This window comes from Arvicola amphibius, chromosome 8 (assembly GCF_903992535.2).
Source record: "Arvicola amphibius chromosome 8, mArvAmp1.2, whole genome shotgun sequence".
Classification (NCBI taxonomy): domain Eukaryota; kingdom Metazoa; phylum Chordata; class Mammalia; order Rodentia; family Cricetidae; genus Arvicola; species Arvicola amphibius.
The window spans coordinates 107,436,363-107,455,450 of NC_052054.1; the positions used below are offsets into that span (position 1 = coordinate 107,436,363).

The 19,088-nt window shown below is 43.5% G+C and overlaps 1 protein-coding gene across 1 annotated transcript in view; it reads left to right on the forward strand.

Annotated features, from left to right (window-relative positions):
• The window catches only part of Dner (delta/notch like EGF repeat containing), a 282,293-nt gene that overhangs the window by 176,024 nt on the left and 87,181 nt on the right, over window positions 1-19,088 (forward strand). Inside the window, 1 exon segment of the mRNA XM_038340268.1 lies at window positions 2,354-2,507. Coding sequence (XP_038196196.1) covers window positions 2,354-2,507 — 154 coding nt within the window.

Consider the following 19,088-nt stretch of genomic DNA (forward strand, 5'->3'; position numbering starts at 1 on the left):
ACCATCCTTACAGACCAGGGGACTTTAGTGCTAGCAAATCTCCGTGTTATAAAGACAAACTTAATTTTTCAGTTTTTTATTATTTGATAATTTCATACATTTTTATCAATTGACCCTTCTCTCCTCCAGTTTCCCCCTACTGTTTTTCTCTCCCAACTTAATCTGCTCTCTGTTTTTTTAAAAGCATGCAGCCTACTTAGTGCTGTCTGTGTGCACACAGGTGTAGGAGCACTTTCTGGAGCCTTTCTGGGGTCTTACCCTTGAAGAAACCTCTTCCTACCCCAGCAACCATCAGTTGCCAACAGCTTCACAGTTAGGAGTGGGACTTCATGGGCATCTCCTCCCTCCAGGCAGAGATTTTGGCTGACTTGATTTGTGCCTGTCTCGTGCACACAGTCACAACTGCTGTGAGCTTGTGTGTGCAACAGTCCTGCTGCGTCCAAAAGAACAACAATTTCACTGGAGACTTCCGTTAACTCTGCCTCTCACATGCTCTCTGTCTCGGTGCTCACTAGTCATCTTCCCTTGCTCCCCTGTCTTTATCATGACCTATACTGCTTTGCATGATGGAGTCAGATCTGCACTTTACTCAGCCCTGCAGGGAGGTGCAGTCTCCATTTCCCTTCCCTCTCCACCCCTAAGCCCTCCTAAACCCTTTTGTATCCCCACCTTTTATGGCTTTCTTTTCTTAATTGTCGTTACACACACACACACACACACACACACACACACACACACACACACACTTTCTCTCTTTCTCTCTCCCTTTCTCTCCCCTATACATAAAAGCACAACCTTCTCAGTATGTATAAAGTTTCTTGTATGCATGTTTTCAGGGCCGATCATTCGCTATTGGAGAGCCACGGTTGTACACTCTTCCCTGGGAAGGCGCTTGCTCACACTCCCAGCATTCCTCAGTTGTCTCGGGTTGAGGCCTGAGGAGCGTTCCTCCTTTTACATTAGAGTGTCAATTGGTGTCATCCTTATCCAGATCATCTTTAGGAAGTCATGTTGATGGCACTTCATGGGTGTAGCTTCTCTGACATTTCTAGGAGACACGATCTCACAGCAAATTTCCTGTTCCTCTGGCTCTCACCATCTTCCCGTTCTTTTTGCTGTAATGATCCCTGGGTCGTATTGTAGATATATTCGTAGTTATTGGGCTCTGCAACTTCGCATGTTGTGATTTTCTGTAATGTTCTCTGTCTGTTGCAAAGAGAAGTGTCCTTGGTGAGGGGTGAGAAATATACTTACCTGAGGCTATAATGATAAATATTTAGAATATAGTTAGGGATTATGCTGGTTTAGTAACACGGTGAGGATTGTAGGTTTTCCTCCAAGATCTGTGACTTCCTTAGTTGGCTGGCGAGCTTTCTAGTACCAAGCATGATTCCCTCTCGTTGAACAGTCTTAAGTTCAGTTAGAGAGCTGTTTGTTGGTCAATGTGGAGGCACGCATGCCTCTATTGTACCCTTAGGGCTGCTGTGCCGTGCAGGTGGTTGTCGTGGGTTATAGACATCATAACTGGGACTGGGACGGTTGGGTGTCTCCTCTTCTTTGCAAGCTTGTGTGGCATCTCTGGCACTGTGAAAGCTCAGGGAGGAGGCTTTCAAGTCGACCCAGTTCTGGTCCTCTGGGCCCTATCTAAAGGGCATGATGTTTTCAGAAATAGGGACTTAGGGACATCCAGTTTGGTTTGGGCTTTTCAGCTACTTCAAAAATAAAGCTTCAAGTCAAAGTCGTTTCTTTGAGTCTGATGTTTGAATTGTACTGTATTAAGGTCATGTGATTATAACAATGAAATGTAATACTTCTTGAATCAGATTCTTTATACCTTCCCTTGCTCCCAGGGACTATTTGCGATCAATTTATAAAGTGATTCAGTGAGTCTGCTTGGTGCACTGGAAAGATGGGCCAAGTAGGCCATTTGGTAGCATTTGGGTTGTGAGCATCATGCATGCTGAGGATTTGAGCTGGTTGGCATGGTACCTAATTTGGATGACTGAAGATTGTATACTATGGCAAAGCTGCCATTCCTATGGGTCAGCGAAACTTCATTTTCAGTTTAAAACAAGTTGTGCTTTCTATTTCTATTTTCTGAAGATTGAGAGCGGTTGGGAAAAATATGAATAAGCTACAAAAATAAATGCCCAAAATTAAACTGCAAACAGCCACATACTATTTTTCACATAACGCGATTTAACCAGATTATGACATAAAGTTGGGTGATGAAATCCCTCAGCATTGATATCTTTATAAAAGGAGACAGGACCTTGGAACCGTCAATGGCGTCCAAAGCATGTGTTTTAGAGTATTATATTCAGGTATTACATACTCTATTTTTGTGTCTTAGGCAACGTTCTCCTGCACCTGCGAGGACCAGTACATTGGCACATTCTGTGAAGAATTTGATGCCTGCCAGCAGAAACCCTGCCAGAACGAGGCGAGCTGTGTTGATGCAAATGAGAAGCAGGATGGAAGCAATTTCACTTGCCTTTGCCTTCCTGGTAAGGTTTACTTAGCCAGTAGCCAGCAATTGTCTCTCTGGAGAGTGTACGCACATCAGTTATGGGCGGGCAAACAATACTTAGTTCGGCTGCTGGACAAAAGGTTCTCATTTGAACTTCTCAGTCTGCATATACGTAAGGACTGGAGGAAGGAAGTACACACAGGCCAAACACACCCCTTGGCTTGTTTTCAGATGTTAGGTTGCAGTCCATCAGATTTTTTTTTTCTGTTCAGGAAAATGATATTCTTAGTCAAGTAGCAGACCGTATGTTTCCGAAAACAATTACACAAGTCTTGTCTTGAAGTGGGTGGTATTACTCGAGGTGATTACGGTAAGTCACTTAAGAAAAATCCAGGATGAAGCACACAAGTTGTACACAGGCACCGAGGATCCTATTTATGATCGTTTGCTTTGTTCATGTGTGAACCTCATCCTGAGCTCCCAGTAGGCTGTTCTCCATCACAGGGCATGACTTGATTAATATGGGCATTCTTGAATGGAACACGAGATTTGGAATTCTCTAGGTATGTGAGCATCTCGATACTGTTGTGGAACTGTGAGAGAATATTAAATTTCTCTCTTGCCGTGTGAACAGCTAAAGTCACGTTTCTCCTTCGCATCTCATCCTGTTGCCAGTTTCTGCTACTGTGGGGGCACTTGGGGTGAGGTGGAGCGAGGATGGAGAAATGGGAGCCGTAGAGATTAGTGACTCACTGTACGAAACACAACCTAACAGTGCAGAAGTTTATAGTCTGGAAATGGAGTTCTTACTTTTTCTCATCTGAACTTCATCGCATCTTAAGAATCAGCCAATAAGCTGGACAGTAGTGGCACATGCCTTTAATCCCTGCACTCAGGGAGGAAGAAGCAGGTGGATCTCTGTGAATTTGAGGTCAGTCTGGTCTACAGAGCAAGTTCCAGGACAGCCAGAGATACACAGAGAAACCCTGTCTTCAAAAAATCAGTTAATAATTTGTCAAATCGTGTGTGTGTGTGTGTGTGTGTGAGAGAGAGAGAGAGAGAAACAGAGAGAGAGAGAAACAGAGAGAGAAACAGAGAGAGAGAGAAAGAGACAGAGAGAGAGAGAGACAGGTCACATGATACTATTTTTCTAAATACACATTTCTAGCAGACCTTTGTATACCATTTATCCTATAGCTTGTGTTTTCAGGCTCTTTCCAAGTTGATCACATGCATCCTTTCATGGCGGTGGACCTGGACCAATGTCACTCATTGAGCTATTACGCCTCCTACATTTGTATGTCTGAGTTAGCTTCTTCTCCAACTCACTCATCTGAATGCCACTTTGGCATCTCTGTTTGAATGTTCCAGGCCACTTTAAGCTCAGGCACCCCCAAATTGAACTCAGTGGCCCCAGGTCTTCACAGCTCATCTCTTGTCTTCCAGCCAGTCCTCTACATGTTATGCTAGGTGCCCCTTACCTTCTATTTCTACACTGTTTTTATGTCCAGGTATCCTCTATTTTACCTCCCGAAACAGTTTGGTTTTCCTTGCTGTAATACACATGCCTAAAGGGAGAGCTCAAGAGGAAGGCCTTTCTTGGGGCCATGATTGCGTGGTTCTTTGAGTCTTTTGTTCTTGGACTGTGGTAGACAGACTTTGCTTTTATAGTTTAATACATTTTCTGCCTTATTTAAGATATTATGTTCTGGTTTCTGATCATATTTTATTTCTTCTATTAAAATAAAAGCTATTTCATAGTACCGCTCTTATCAATGGCGGTAAGCTGTTTTAATGTCTTGATTTTTAGTAAGGCAGTTGCACTATTTTTTGAATAGCATAGCTTGCCTCCCACCCCCAAATTTCCAAGGGAGATCATGTTTACATGTAGGTGTCATTGCACGTTGCTCAGAGATTAAACAGGTTTCAACATGAAAGGAATGATCTCCTTGCTTCCTGGCTCTTGATGCTTTGAGGCTCTTTGCGGAGATGTGTTGCCTGCTTGTAGCTGTCCACCTGTGGGAAACTCATCCCATGGAAGCTTGCTTTGTTTAGTGGGATTTTAAAACAGCTATAGAGTAACACACACACACACACACACACACACACAATTTAAAGTTTTGTTTTCTTTTTGAAAATTTCATATATGCATATAATGAAATAGGGTTGTATTTATCTCCCATTTAGCGCCCCCCCGCCAACTTCCCCGGGATCTCTCTCGACATACCCCTCTCAACTTCATATCCTTTTATGATTTTTGAATAAATAGTTGAGTATGTCTGGTTTGCTGGTGTTGGGGCGGCCCGCAGGATGTATTACAGCCTTTGCTAGCAGCAGGGAGGTCAGCTGTTGGGGAACTCAAGGCCTAGCAGCTTCCTGGAGCCTCTTTGTTGTTACACAAAAGGCACTTTCAGCAAGTCAGTTTCTGCATACCAAAACCTCTTATCTGATCTAGGAGTTGTCTGAAGGAACTGCTACCTAAGCAATTCTCAGACTTTCTGGTTTGCCAGGTCTGTCTGGGGACTAAGTTATGCGAAGCCTGTGAACCCTTTTGGGAAAAGCAGCTACAGGAACATCAGATAGCATCTCTGACTTCCTCCAAAAGGCAACCCCAAAGCCCAGATGCCATCACTCCGAATTCATGGCAGATACAATGGCCCTGTGGAATCTCCCACTACTCCAGTTAGTGCCACCCATGTGTGCACATGTGCGGGACCATCCACACGGGAGCAGGGACCTACCAGTGGCCAGACCCTCCATAAAAAGAATGGTTCTCCCTCTCCAGCCGCTACCAACTGCCAACAGATTCATCAGTCAGGGGATGTCCTCGTCCATCTACACAGAATTCTGCCTCGCTGGGTTTTATGCAGGCCTTGAACAGTCAGCCATATTTTTTTTTCTTTTTGATTCATGGGCAATCTAGAGATTATGAATATAGTGGATTAGAATTTGACTTGATTCAGTAACAAACTCTTGTCTTTGTTTGGTTTTCATTGGGTTTTTAAAACAATGTCTTGTAAGCAAATCATGACTTTCAGAAAAGTCATGTACACTTCTGAATAATGTAAGATGAGTTCTGGATCATTGTTAAGATTTGTATTACAAGAAAGATGTTATTACCAAGTGTAGTAGCTATTTCTCTTGAAACTGGCAATATTTCAGAAAGAAGATTATCCAAGATCTCAAATGCTGCAGGAGACTCTAACAGGAGGCTCTGAATTTGAAAGAAATTAAATCAGGCTTTGTCTAAGTTCTTGGTAATCTCCCATTGCCTGGTTTCCATGTGGGCCTTCTGATTTGAACTGATAAAATTAGCTCTCTTTGGGTCTTGAGCCTGCCTGGGTTTGGGGGAGGAACACACACGACTCTCTCCATCATGTCAAGCCGGGTGCTTTGGTAATACAAAGGAAATATATGACTAAAATAAAATTTAACTGTTTGAGCCAGGATTATTTTATTAAAGCCTTCTAACATCAAGAATATAATTTTTCCTCAAAGGAGCCATTTCTTTTCCTTTTTCTGAAAAGAATAGCCGTGATGCGAATTCACAACTGCCACTGCCAAAATTTTATTAGCATTTCGCAAAGGATTTCCATAATGCCTCCAAGTGCCACATTGTTCTGACTAATCGGTGATTTTAGACTATTTTTAAGAACTCATCACTGCTGAGGCATGTGCAGCACATGGGCCCATCTGTTACCTTGGAAACACTGGTGACCAGAGGGTCAGTGCCTGTGGGGTTGGTCTCTCCACCTGGGAACAAGTCCCAGCTTCTACTGTGAGTCCTCACGCACAGTCCCAATGTGTAAGTGGACCATGGCACTGTGAGGTGGGCTGTTTTGGTGTTTTAGGCTCGAGGGGATTCAGACCATTCCTCTATTTGTGTGAAGACTGGAGACCAAAGGGCACATTTGAGGTTCCAAGGCCTATGGGAAAAACAGACGCAGCTCCATCACTCCATGCCCGTCTGAGCTGGGGAGCGTCTCTCAGCATACCAGTGACTCTTAGGGTTTTCATTCCCTCTGTGCAAAATAGAAGGTACTTGTGGTGCTTGCCAGTATGACTGCATCACCCCCAGTGGCCTTGTCTCTTCTCAGGACCAGAAACGGTACCAGCTAGAGGCTGGCTTTTCTGATTTATTGGTTATGTGTCCCGCCCCCAATCTTCCTTAAAGCCCCAGCAGGTTTCTTTATATTTAAAGTAAAGGATGAGTCAAAGATCATTCATTCATTCAATAATTATTTATCAAATGCTTATTACATGCCAGGTTTTCTCTGAGTTGTGTGAATACAAGTCCTCGAGTCCTTGTACACACAGAGGTCACAGTTTAGGGGTGGAGATGGCTAACCCACATGCATGCATGTGTGTACTGGGGTGTCTGTATGTGTGCATACATGTATATTTGTGCATGTGTGTATATGTATGTGGTCAGCAGAAAGAAACAGGGTGTGAGGGGGTTAATGGAGAGGTAAAGCAAAGAGACAGAGTAGGGTATGCCTGCTTCAGAGAATGCCTTTCTGCGACTGTGATAAGAGACCCCAATGAAATGAGCTTGTGGACAGTGTAGGTATCAGTGGGAAGAAAATGTTAGGTCTACTCCTAGGCTACGGCTTCAGCGCCTGTGTTCTCAAAGCCGTTGTGTTGAAATGGAACCACCGAGAAGATGATATTGGAAGGTGAACCTTGGAGGTGATGGGTCACAGGTGCGAAACACCTGAGTGGAGTTGCTGTCCTTACAAAAGCGGCCCCTGCCTTCCTTCCTGCCGTGTCAGGACAATAGAAAGCATCATTTATGAGGAAGAGGGCCTGGACTAGATATCAAATCTCCTGGTACCTTGATTTTTTTTCTTAGCCTCTAGCTCCGCCAGCAGGATGCTGTTGGCGTTTACTGGTTCCCAGCGTCAGGCACTTTGCTCCAGCAGCCTGAGTGTGGACTAAGACAGCACAAAAGGTCCCGAGGCAGCAACTTGCATGGTGTGTACATGGAGCAGGAGTGGAGAGCATTAGAGAGTCAGAGGTGAAATGTGGATCTCAGACAGAACCTGCGCCAGCTCACAGGGACGGGCAGGGATCTTATCCCAAAGACAATGGAAGCCTTTCTTGGCCAACTGCAGGGGGCTATGTGATGGCCCTCTTGGAAAGATCAGTCTGGAACTGAGGAAAGAATGAACACCAGAAGATACCCTAAAAGAAGATGGCTTGGAGACTATTGGCCATCCAGGCAACTCATCCGGGCCATGAGCACAGCTGTAGAGCTGGCGAGAGGCTTTGCCTGGGGATTATTTGAGGATAGAGCTGATGATACTTTCTAGCAAGTTGGGTAGGAAATATGATCGCAGTGAGAAATTGTAGATGTCTTCATGTTTTGAATAAATAGCAGCTTATTGAAATACCATCCATATACTATTGAAATATATAATAGGTGTTTTTTTTTAAAGTATTTTCAGGATTGGGTAATGCTGGGGACCAACCTCAACAAAATACTATTTGCCAGGGTAGGAACATGGGGATCCAAAAAGTAAGTAAAGAATACAAAGATGTGAGTAAAAATAATAAAACAGAAACATAGAATAGTATTGGGAGGAAGTTCCAATGAATACTGAAATACGTTTAATTTTCGATACACTTTTATACCCCAATACAAAAGGGGGAAAAGGCAACAAAAGACTTCTTTAACATGATACAAAAGACAACTCGCACAGTTTACTGTTCAACACTCTGAGACATCAAGTCATTAGCATTCTGTTGTTTAGGCAGTGAACCCACAACTAGACCAAGTATCCTGAAGGCAGCCACTCCCCAGATAACCTCTAATACAAATGGAGGAGCAGAATTATGTCTGCGTATCCCGACCATTTGTCACGATGGAGTGGATCTACCTGTGTGGGCCTTCTTAATGTCAAAAGACCCAAGTAACCACATTCTGGGTCAGGGTGTGTAGCCCTGGTTGTTGTCAACAAGTTTTTAGCAACTTCTAAACTCTCTGACCATCAGACAAGGTGGAAATAGGCTTACATTTTTGGGCCTCCACAGGGTAATTATCATTACAATAAATTTTAGGACATTTCATCACCTCAAAAAACGCATTCATCAACTGATTCTACTACTCCCCCAACCTCTAGCCTTAGGCAACTTTCTGCCTCATAGATTTGCCTACTCTAGACATCTCGTGTAAATTCAGTTATAGGATAGCTATTGTTTATAAGCAGCTTTTTCCATTGAGTACAATGCTTCCATGGCTTATCCACGACATGATGTAAATGGGTACCACTTTCTTCATAACGCCCCAGTCAATTTCTCCTGAGTAGACACACCATGCTTTGGTCATCCACTCATGCCCATATGGCTGCAGGCGACTGTGGAAAATACTGCTGTGTTCTTTCCACGTCTTCCTGCACCATCTCATCTTTCACTTTGGTTCCTTTCCTCTTCTCTACTGTATTCCGTGCCCCTTTTCATCTCTCCTGCTTCTTATCCGTTAGGCTCCCAGTTCTCGGGCGGAAACCTGCCCCCTTACACTGTTAAGAATGCTGCAAACCATCCCTGCTTCTCTATGTTCAGCTTCTCTCGTCCTGTCTTCCCCCACTTTCTCTTGATCTCCAATTCCCCGTCTTCTTCCTTTCTCCCCCCCTCTCTCCTTGTCACTGGTACACATTGATCCACTTGGCGCTTTCCTAAATGAAATCACCTGCTTGCTCACATCACATCACGAAGCTGCTTCTCCAAGGTCAACCGTCAGTGACATCTCCTTCTTCGTCCTCTGCCTGCAGCGCTCATCTCTTTAGAAGCATTCTTTGTGTGGTTTGCAGAGCCATTCTGTGTCTGTTCTCCTGAGTTCTCACAAGATCTCACCCCCCCTTTTTGTTTTAGCCATTCTCCTGGGCCTTTGCTAGCAATTTCTCATTTGGAGCTGTCACCACAAGGATGACTTCCAGACCCCCCCTTCCAGTCTGGCCTCTCACCTCGGCTCTGGCAGCATTATTGGACTTGGCATTGATTCATCTGCTTGTGGCTGCCGCTGCTGTCTCCCTCATTGCTCAGGCTGGATGCTGGACCTTGATGGTTCTGCCTTTCTATCATTTATCCCTGGACACTCACCAATTCACTTTATTTACGATGATTCCCTATCTGACTCTTTCTTCCTTTTCCACCACTACGGCCATGATTCAAGCTGCTGTCATCTGCTGCCCGAGCAATGGTGAGAAGCCTCTGCCTCCCTACATTCCGTCTTGCTTTGTTCGCTATTGCTGGTGATACTTGGGGAGCCCAGGCTTGGGGCTGAAGAGATGCCCTAGACTGAGAAGCAGACCCAGGGCCCAGGTGATGCTGTTTTCATGACCTTGGGAAATAAAGCTTTGTTTGCGCTATGTCTCTATCTAAAGTAGGGTTGAAGGTTGGCAGTCAGTGGCCATAGTTCAGCGGGTACCCGTGGCATGCTCAGACAGGTATGTGCCTGGTATGCAGTCCGCATTTGAAAGTGCCAGCTGCCACATCTCTTGCCAAATCAAAAGCAAAGCCTGTAGCTCTGCAGAGAGCTCTGCTACTGCTTCCTTCAGCCTGAACTTGGACTTCATTTCTTTGTGGTTCCTGTACTGGACCACAGGCAACACTCAGGACCTTCTCGCTTGTCTCCTAAGGCAGGAGAGCCAGACTGCATACTGCTCCTGCCTCAAAGAGGGTCTGTTGGTCCTCATGGACTTCTAAAACAGGTTTTATGAAAGTATAGAAAGGACACATGATGATTGAGAACATCAGGTTTATAGTCAGCTATCTTTGAGTTCCATGGTCATCAAACTCTTCTTACTTCCTCTGAGTTTACTTACCCATTAAATTAAGCAAAAGTATTGAACTTGAAAGAGTGAATAAGAATACAATATGCATACACAAATATATGTATACACATGTTTATATACCTGTATATTCCATGTTGGTACCAGTTCAAATGGACATGCAACACACGTACATATATATGTGTACAACATACACCAACACACAGATATACACATACATTTGTATGCACACATATGCTCATGTATACACGTGTATGCATGCGCATGCGTGTGTGTGCATGTGCGCACACACACACATACAGGCCCAGGATGGGTGGCCCATATAAGACACCTCTCTCTCTGGCCTTGGATACTGATACAAAAGAAAGGTGAAGAAAGAATTCCTTTCTCCATCCCTCCATCCTGAGCTTGGTTTAAGGGAGCCTTTATGGCTCTTGACTATCTTCTAGGCCAGAGGTATCTACCAGAAGGATATAAATATACCAGTTTAGTGATATATTATTTGTGTTTTGATGGAGGAGTGTCTATGTGTTACTTTCATTATTAATAAAGAAAACTGCCTTGGCCCTTTAAGAACAGAAAATTAGGTAGGTGGAGTAGACAGAACAGAATTGTGGGAACAAGGAAGTAGAGTTAGGAAGACGCTTCAGGCAGTCTCCATGAGGAGTCTCCATGCTGCTCCTCTCCGAGATGGACGCAGGTTAAGATCTCTCCTGGTAAGCCACACCTCATGGTGCTATATAAATTACTAAATATGGGTTAAAGCAAGATATGAGAATCAACCAATAAGAGGCTACAGATAATGGGCCAGGCAGTGTTTAAAAGAATACAGTTTCTGTGTAATTATTTTGGGTAAAGCTAGCCGGCGGCGGGTGGCGGGACGCAGCCCCGCCGCTTCACACTACAGATTGGCGCTCCAACGTGGTCGCTAAATCCACTTAAAAACCTTGCCCGCTTCGGATCGGAAAGAAATTACTCTGAGACCATGCCAATGGCTCACTGCTCCCTGCCTGCACCTGGGCAGATGGCGGAATCAGGCTTAGGCGAGCGGGACAGCGTTTGCGGATTCCTGCCGCCATAGAGAGAGAGGTGTTTTCAGTCTGCGCAGTGCTCTGCGCATCTGATTTGGCTGTAACTTGGATTAAAAGAGTTTCTGTGCTGTACGCTCAGTATCAAAATTAAACTGCTGAGTGCAGCTCCAATGTGGACTGCTGTGTACTGAGGCAGTAGCGGCTTTGGCTCTGCTCCGCCATGCTGAACTGTACTGATCTCAGGCAGGATCTATCGTAATTACCACAATAACAGCGCAGTTAAGGTTTAGACTTGGCTGTAAACAGGCAGTACCGTATTACCTATAAGTGGCGCAACTTAAGTTTTTAAGAAGTGCTTAACCTTTTAAGAAATGCTCCTGGATAGTAAAAAATTACAGATTCACAATAGAAAAGATTCAGACATGGAAGGCCTTTAAATGGCTCACGTAGGCTTAAAAGAGAGAAAAAGAAAATATAGAGAATAAAGTTAATGCCTTAAAAAAAAAGGTTAAAGTCTTTAAAGAGACAGAGTACAGATAGTTATAGATTAAAAGAAGTAAAGTGATAGAGTAAAAATAAGCCACGTAAAAATGGAAAATTTACAGAGAGTCTGGATTATGTATTTTGTTGTGTTTTCTTTGATTTTTTTGACTGTAAAGGAGCTAAGTACAGAGAGACATTTCATTATATGGGCTGCCAGGCTAGACCAGAATGGACATTTTAATGGTATGACTTCAGGATTTGGATCTAAGAACATGATGCTTTGGAAAAGAGTTTCTTCTTTTGTTTTCACAGAGGACGAGACTCTGTGGATTGCTTCTATCCCAATATGGTATGATAGACCACGCCCTCCTGAAAGGTTGCTGTGAACATCTTCAAAAAATTACTTCACTCAACTGCCAACTGAGAGGAACCTAGCACACAGGTTACACCATGAAAGACCTAAATAACAGCGCCCCCATTCAGCAGGAAGCAGTTTGGAGAGAAAAAACTGCGCCCATTTTCCCAAATATTGCTTATAAATGTTCTTTTACATTTAAAGGGGGAGATGATATAGATATAGATTTTAAGGTCAATTTTGTTATATGTATATGTATTTCTGATCTTGATTAAGCTATTGTGATTGTAGTTCATTTTAAAAACTAATGTATAATTAGGAAATATAGGTTGTTAATGGATAATCATTGATAATAGTTAAGCTTGTAGTCATGTTATTAGATTTTCTAGATATGTAGAGATATATTTCAGTTAGATAGACATTCTTCATATCTTTCAAAGACTGCAGAATATGGCATTTAATGTTTTAATAACTTAGGGTTTTTCATGACAATGAGACACGTCTGCTCCTGGCAGCACCAATCTACTTCAAGAGGAAGATGGGCATCGAAGAGGCTACTTATGGAGTTTGTTAGCCATTTGGGCAAGAAACTGCTCTTGGCTGGACTGTTGCATAAACTGGACACAAAAAACCCGCAGAGACAGGACTGCTGAACTTGCCTAAAGGTGAGATGGTCTTTCGGGGTTCCTGATTCATGAAAGAGTCTGCGAGACGTTCTGCAGGACACAGCAGAAAGTGACTGAACTGTCTTTGGAATTTCCTGCTTCATGAAAAAGTCTGCTGGACACTATGGGCCTGAAGGCTGAAGATAGATGCCCCAACGGTACAGAGGAACTTTGGGTGACTGTCCAGGCAGCGAGTTGTCTCTGTCATTTCTAGAGTTTGAAAGTTGCATATGACTTGTTTGCTTAGGTAATATTATATCCTTCTGGAGTCTTTGATGGAGTTGAAGAATAAATAGATAGTTATAGCTTTCCTTAGTTATGATAAAAGATAAAATAGATTTAAATATTGTAACTGTAATACTTGCTTGATAACTGTTATATGTAATTTTGCTATGTTAAAGTTGAAGCCTTTCTTTTTTGTTTAAACAGAAAAAGGGGAAGTGATGGAGGAGTGTCTATGTGTTACTTTCATTATTAATAAAGAAAACTGCCTTGGCCCTTTAAGAACAGAAAATTAGGTAGGTGGAGTAGACAGAACAGAATTGTGGGAACAAGGAAGTAGAGTTAGGAAGACGCTTCAGGCAGTCTCCATGAGGAGTCTCCATGCTGCTCCTCTCCGAGATGGACGCAGGTTAAGATCTCTCCTGGTAAGCCACACCTCATGGTGCTATATAAATTACTAAATATGGGTTAAAGCAAGATATGAGAATCAACCAATAAGAGGCTACAGATAATGGGCCAGGCAGTGTTTAAAAGAATACAGTTTCTGTGTAATTATTTTGGGTAAAGCTAGCCGGCGGCGGGTGGCGGGACGCAGCCCCGCCGCTTCACACTACAGTGTTTTAATAAAAAAAAGGTTGTCTGAAGATTAGACAGCAAAGCAGCCAGACTAGTCAACCTTACAGGCCAGACAGTGGTGGCACACACCTTTAATCTCAGCAGCCATACTAGTTAGCTATAGACGTCAGGGGGTGGTGGTGCACGCCTTTAATCCCAGCCCTAGAGAGAAATATAAAATGGGAGGAGACAGGTCTCAGCTCAGACTCATTCTAAGAATTCCTGGAGTCAAGAGTGCCATTTTGGCCTGAGATAGAGGTAAGAGCCTGTGGCTAGTTGCTTTTCTTTTCTGATTTTCAGCTTGAACCCCAATGTCTGTCTCTGGGTTTTTTATTATTCATTCTACAACTCAGAAATAGGTTATTTCTGTGTAGAAAGTCTTGGTTAGCTGGCCAGTGACTACCCTGAGTGTTTAGGATCCACATGCAGTTCCAAGTCTTGCTGAGGGTGGGCTTTTAGACACAAAACAAATAAAACAACAAGAGAAAAACTCAAAGCACATCCTGGGTTAACACATCCCAGTAAGAACAGTTAGTCAGAAGCAGAAGTGCTGTGGGACAATGGTCTTGTACCCTGTAAAAATTTGTTACTTCTATTGGTTTAGTAAAATGCTGATTGGCTTGTAGCTGGGCAGGAAGTATAGGCAGTATGACCAGAATAGGAGAATTCTGGGACAAGGAAAGGCTCAGTCTATAGTAGTCACCCAGATGCAGAGGAAGCAAGATGTGAATGCCTCACTGATAAAAGGTACCAAGTCACTAACACAGACAAGAATTATGGACTAATTTAAGATATGAGTCAGTTAAGAAGCTTGAGCTAATAGGCCAATCAGTTTATAATTAATGTAGACTTCTGTGTGTTTCTTTGGGACTGAATGGCTGCGGGTCAGAAACCTCTGTCCACACAGAACTTGGCAGAAGCCAAAAAGCAAGGTTAGTACATTTAGGGACTTTCCCAGAGCTATGGACTTTTGTGGATTAGGTTTTTGTTCTCCTTTGGCAGGTGCTGCTATCTATGTCCTGGGTTCCAAGGCCTGAATGGCACTTCCACCACAGCATCATTTGTGCCAAGGTCTGGGGACCTGTTACACTTTGTCTTTTATTTTCCCTTCAATAATCTGAATTATATACAAAAATTTTAAATGAACAACATTAATATTTTATATTAAAAGAATGTTTGCTGGTCACTTCCCTCTTTAGTAGATACATCATGTCAGAGTAATCTAGAAGGATTCCTTTTGTCTTTGGATTTTTATATTTATGTTTTGAGGGTGGTGTATGTGTGTGTGTCGGTCTTTGTGTGTGTACCTGCATTTGTCATGGATGTGTAGAGATCAGAGGACATCTCAGGTATCAACACTCATCTTCCACCTTGCTTGAGGCAGCGTGTCTTGGTGTTAGCCACTGTGCATACATGACTTGTTGGCTCTTGAGTTCCTAGAAATTCTTCCATCTCCACATCCCGTCTCACAGCAGGAACATACGATTGTAGATAAGTACCACCTCATCTGGCTTTATGGGCCTTGGGGAATCTGAACTCTTCACACTTGTTCAGCAAGTAGTTTACCGGCTGAGCCATCTCTTAATGGTTCCTTAGGTCTCTGGGCCTGCCTGTGATTTCTGCCTCGGCAAATGAAGGATGCTTATGTTCATTGGCCAGATGTTTCCAGGTGATGCCAAGGCTGGCCACACTTCGAGACCCACTGTTTTAAATTGCCTGTGAAGAACTGGAGCTCAAAGGATGATAGCTAGGCACAATGAAATCCACTGCACTCTGGAAATTCAGAAACCCTTCCTTCATTTACAAAGCACAGAGCCACTTACAATACACTGGTGCCTAGGCACAGTGCAAGCTGCTGTGGATTTAAAGGTACATTTGATAGACATTGTACCTGCTGCTTAGAGGTGCTCTCACTCAATGTTCTGAGACCTGGGCATCTTTATCCTCATTTTGACCATGGTGGGCAGGAATGTTATCAAGACTTGGATGAACCCACCCAGCCTACCACCGTGAACCTTTGGTTTCCCTAACCATATCCTTTCTGCGTACCTGGGTATTGGGTGTATTTGCTTTCTTTTAAACCTTGAGACGTAAGCTTTTTTCCTTTCTGATGAATGCCAAGCTTTCTTTCATGCTTTTATTCACATCACACATTCCCATTTTACTTTTATGTTACTTGTTTGCCTTTGGTGAGGCATCTATATCTTTCTTTCCCTTCGGTTTTTAACTTTGGTTTACATTTATCCATAAATGTTTGGGTTTTTCTCCTGCCTGCCATCTTTCTCTCTCTTCCTGAATAATTCCTGCCTTCCCACATTGAGACTGCACGTACCAGGATGGAATAGCTGGATGGCACACAGATTCCTGCTGTCTACCTATTGTTCAGTGTGCGGTATTAGGCGCTGCATGTCCTCTCAGCAGCCATGGCTGAGGCTCTGGCCCCAGCTGCTTGGATCCCAGAGGATAAGATCTGAGCTGGTGGGCTCTCTTGGTGGCGTGAGGCTTTCCGTTCACGGCCAACAGCTTCGCTCCACTGCGCAGGCTAGATTATAAAAAGGCTGGCTGCGCTAAAAATAGCTCTCACTTTGATTCCCACTTTGGAAGCTTCTTTGGAAGCAGAGCTCCAAAGAAACAATTAGATTCTCCCTCCCCATGCTAAAGCAGAGAGGGGAATGCTTTTCGTTTCAGGCAAAGAATCATGCAATAAACATCTTACGTACAAACAATTGTGCTGGGAAGGGTGGGGAATGTTTTATATCCAATATATCAGATTTTTTTTATCAGATATAACTGATAAATTGCTTTTGAAATAGTCTGGCTCATTTAGGTAACTTTTCTTACATGTATGTGATTCATCCTTGACCTCTGAAAGATTTCTATTTGAAGGGTCAGGTAGTGCAGTTAAGATGAAGGTGGGTAGGGAAGGTAGATTTTGTTATATTGTCAGAAGTCAAAAGATACTGTTTAGCTCTACTTTTGTCTCAGTCCTTCTAACACTGAATGGGAAAAGTCATTCTTTTTCCATATGCCACTAAAATTTAAGATGCATTTTATACCAAAATATAAAATAGTATAAAATCAAGTTTTCCAAAGATATATTAAATACCATGTAGTTTGTTAACACCTGGTGGTAATTTGAAATAAAATGGCCCCCAAAGGAAGTAGCACTACTAGGAGGTATGGCCTTGGTGGAGTAGGTGTGGCCTTGTTGGAAGAAGTATGTCACTGTGGGGGTGGGCTTTGAGGTCTCTTTCGCTCAGGCTTTTCTCAGTGTAACACACAGAGCACCTCCTGTAAGTTGTAGGACTCTCAGCTCCTTCTCTAGCACCATGTCTGCCTGCACGCTGCCGTGTCCCACCATGATGACAATGAACAGAATCGCTAAACTTTAGGCAAGCCACCCCACTAAATTTTGTCCTTTCTAAGAGATGCTGTGGTCATGGTGTCTCTTCACAGCAATAGAAATCCTAAGACACCCAGTGAATGATTTATAGTCTGATGCTTTCCTTAAATGCACCTGGTATTTCTGCCGTGAACAGGCTCTCTGCTGGGGCAGATTTCCTGTCATATGCACGATGGCTCACCTAAGATTACTTACGCTCACACCTCTATAATAGCACCGATGCCCAGGCTAGAGGGTCCCTGGGTGTTCCACACATCTCTGAAGCCATCCATGTGTGTCCCCGCGTCATGTTATTTACCTTTGTATTTGTTATACAAGAATGTTTTCTGAAGAGCAGATAGGCTGGACTGTGGTGGTGCACACCTTTAATCTCAGCACTGAGGAGGCAGAGGCAGGTGGACCTCTGTGAGTTCCAGGACAGTCAGGGAGCCAGGACTTTTACACAGAGAAACCCTGTTTCAAAAAAAAAGGCAAGGAAAGAAAAAAGCAACCCTGTGAATCCCAGGCAGTCTTTTCAAGCTGCCCATTTTGAACCAATTACTTTATTCTGAGCACCCCAATGCTAAATTCTTCAGTAACTTGCAGTTTTTAGAGTCAAACGTGTATTTTCAAATGGTCTCTGAAGGTACGCTTAGAATTCCGATTATTCAAAGTGCTTTGAACATCCTCTCTCTGGTTCAGAAAGGAGCGGTTCTGTGCAGTGGACGGAGGAAGGGCTGGGATGGGATGGAGAGTGACTTTCAGTCTGGAAGGATAGCATCCCTCTGACTAAGGCTTTCGAGCCTCGGCATTGGCGTCATTTTGGACCAGGTGGTGGAGACTGCTGTATTTACAGAACGTCTGGCCGTACTCTGTACCCACTAGATGTCAGTGGCATCCTAGGGTCTGGACTCTGAAGAGTGTCACTAGACATTCCAGTTGACCCTGGGGGAGAGTCAGCCGGGTTGAGAACCACCCACTTGAGGAATCTCACCCGAACTCTTGAGGCAGAAAAAGGTGATGAGTTCTGTTTTAGCCCTGTTAATTTGCCATGTTGCATGGAGCCATTGGATGAAATCTTAGTTAGAGAAGCAAGACTGAAGATCAGAAGCAAGCTAGCTTAATTTTCTGCTCATTCCAGACTGACTGAATGGGAAGGGGCCTCTGAGCAGAATAATTTGTTGTTGCAATTTCCCAAATTGACTGTGCAAATCACTGAGGTAAAAAGCAAGGTGATTTTTGGTAGTGCTTGTCTTAGTCATTGTTTTATTGCTGCGAAGAGGCACATTGGCCAAAGCAACTCTCATTTTAAAACATAGCGTTTAATTGGGGGCTTGCTTACAGTTTCAGAGTTTAGTTCATTACCATCATGACCGGGAGCAGGCAGACATGGTGCCGAAGCAGTACAGTAGCCAAGAGCTTTACATTCTGATCCACAGGCAGCAGGCAGAGAAAGTGACCTAGGGCCTGCCTGGAATGAGCCCATCCCCAGGGACACACCACCTCTCCCAGCAAGGACACGATGCCTCTAACAAGAGCACATCTCCTTCAACAAGCCCACGCCTTCTAATCTTCCAACAATTCAACTGGGGACCAATCTTACAAATATATGAGACTGTAGGGGACATTCTCATTCAAACTAATACAGTGTGTTTTGTGAGATAACCGTTTTTCCTTTTTAAAAAAACAAAAGGCAAAAACAAATAAGCAAACAAACCTCTCCCATCTTTGTGTTTACTTCCATGCCCATTAGGAGAAAGAGTGGAAAACATGCTTCATCCATCTGGTTTCTGGGTGTCGTTGCTTTAGGATAGGAAGACATCTTAGTTAGAAGATGCCATGAGTTTAGGGAAATACCTTAAGTGGAATGGTTCATTCTTTGAGCAATTATTTGTGCTGGAAAATGTTTTAAGTTACGAGGGTCTAGAGATTAATAAGACAAAGTCCTGATTCTCACCGAGTTGCCAATGCATTTGAAAGGCAAACCTACTTGTGTCCATAGATAGATGGACTTAGAAGTGAACGAATGAGAGTCATATTGGGTAAGGGCAAGTTTAAAGAGCTGGAGCATGGAC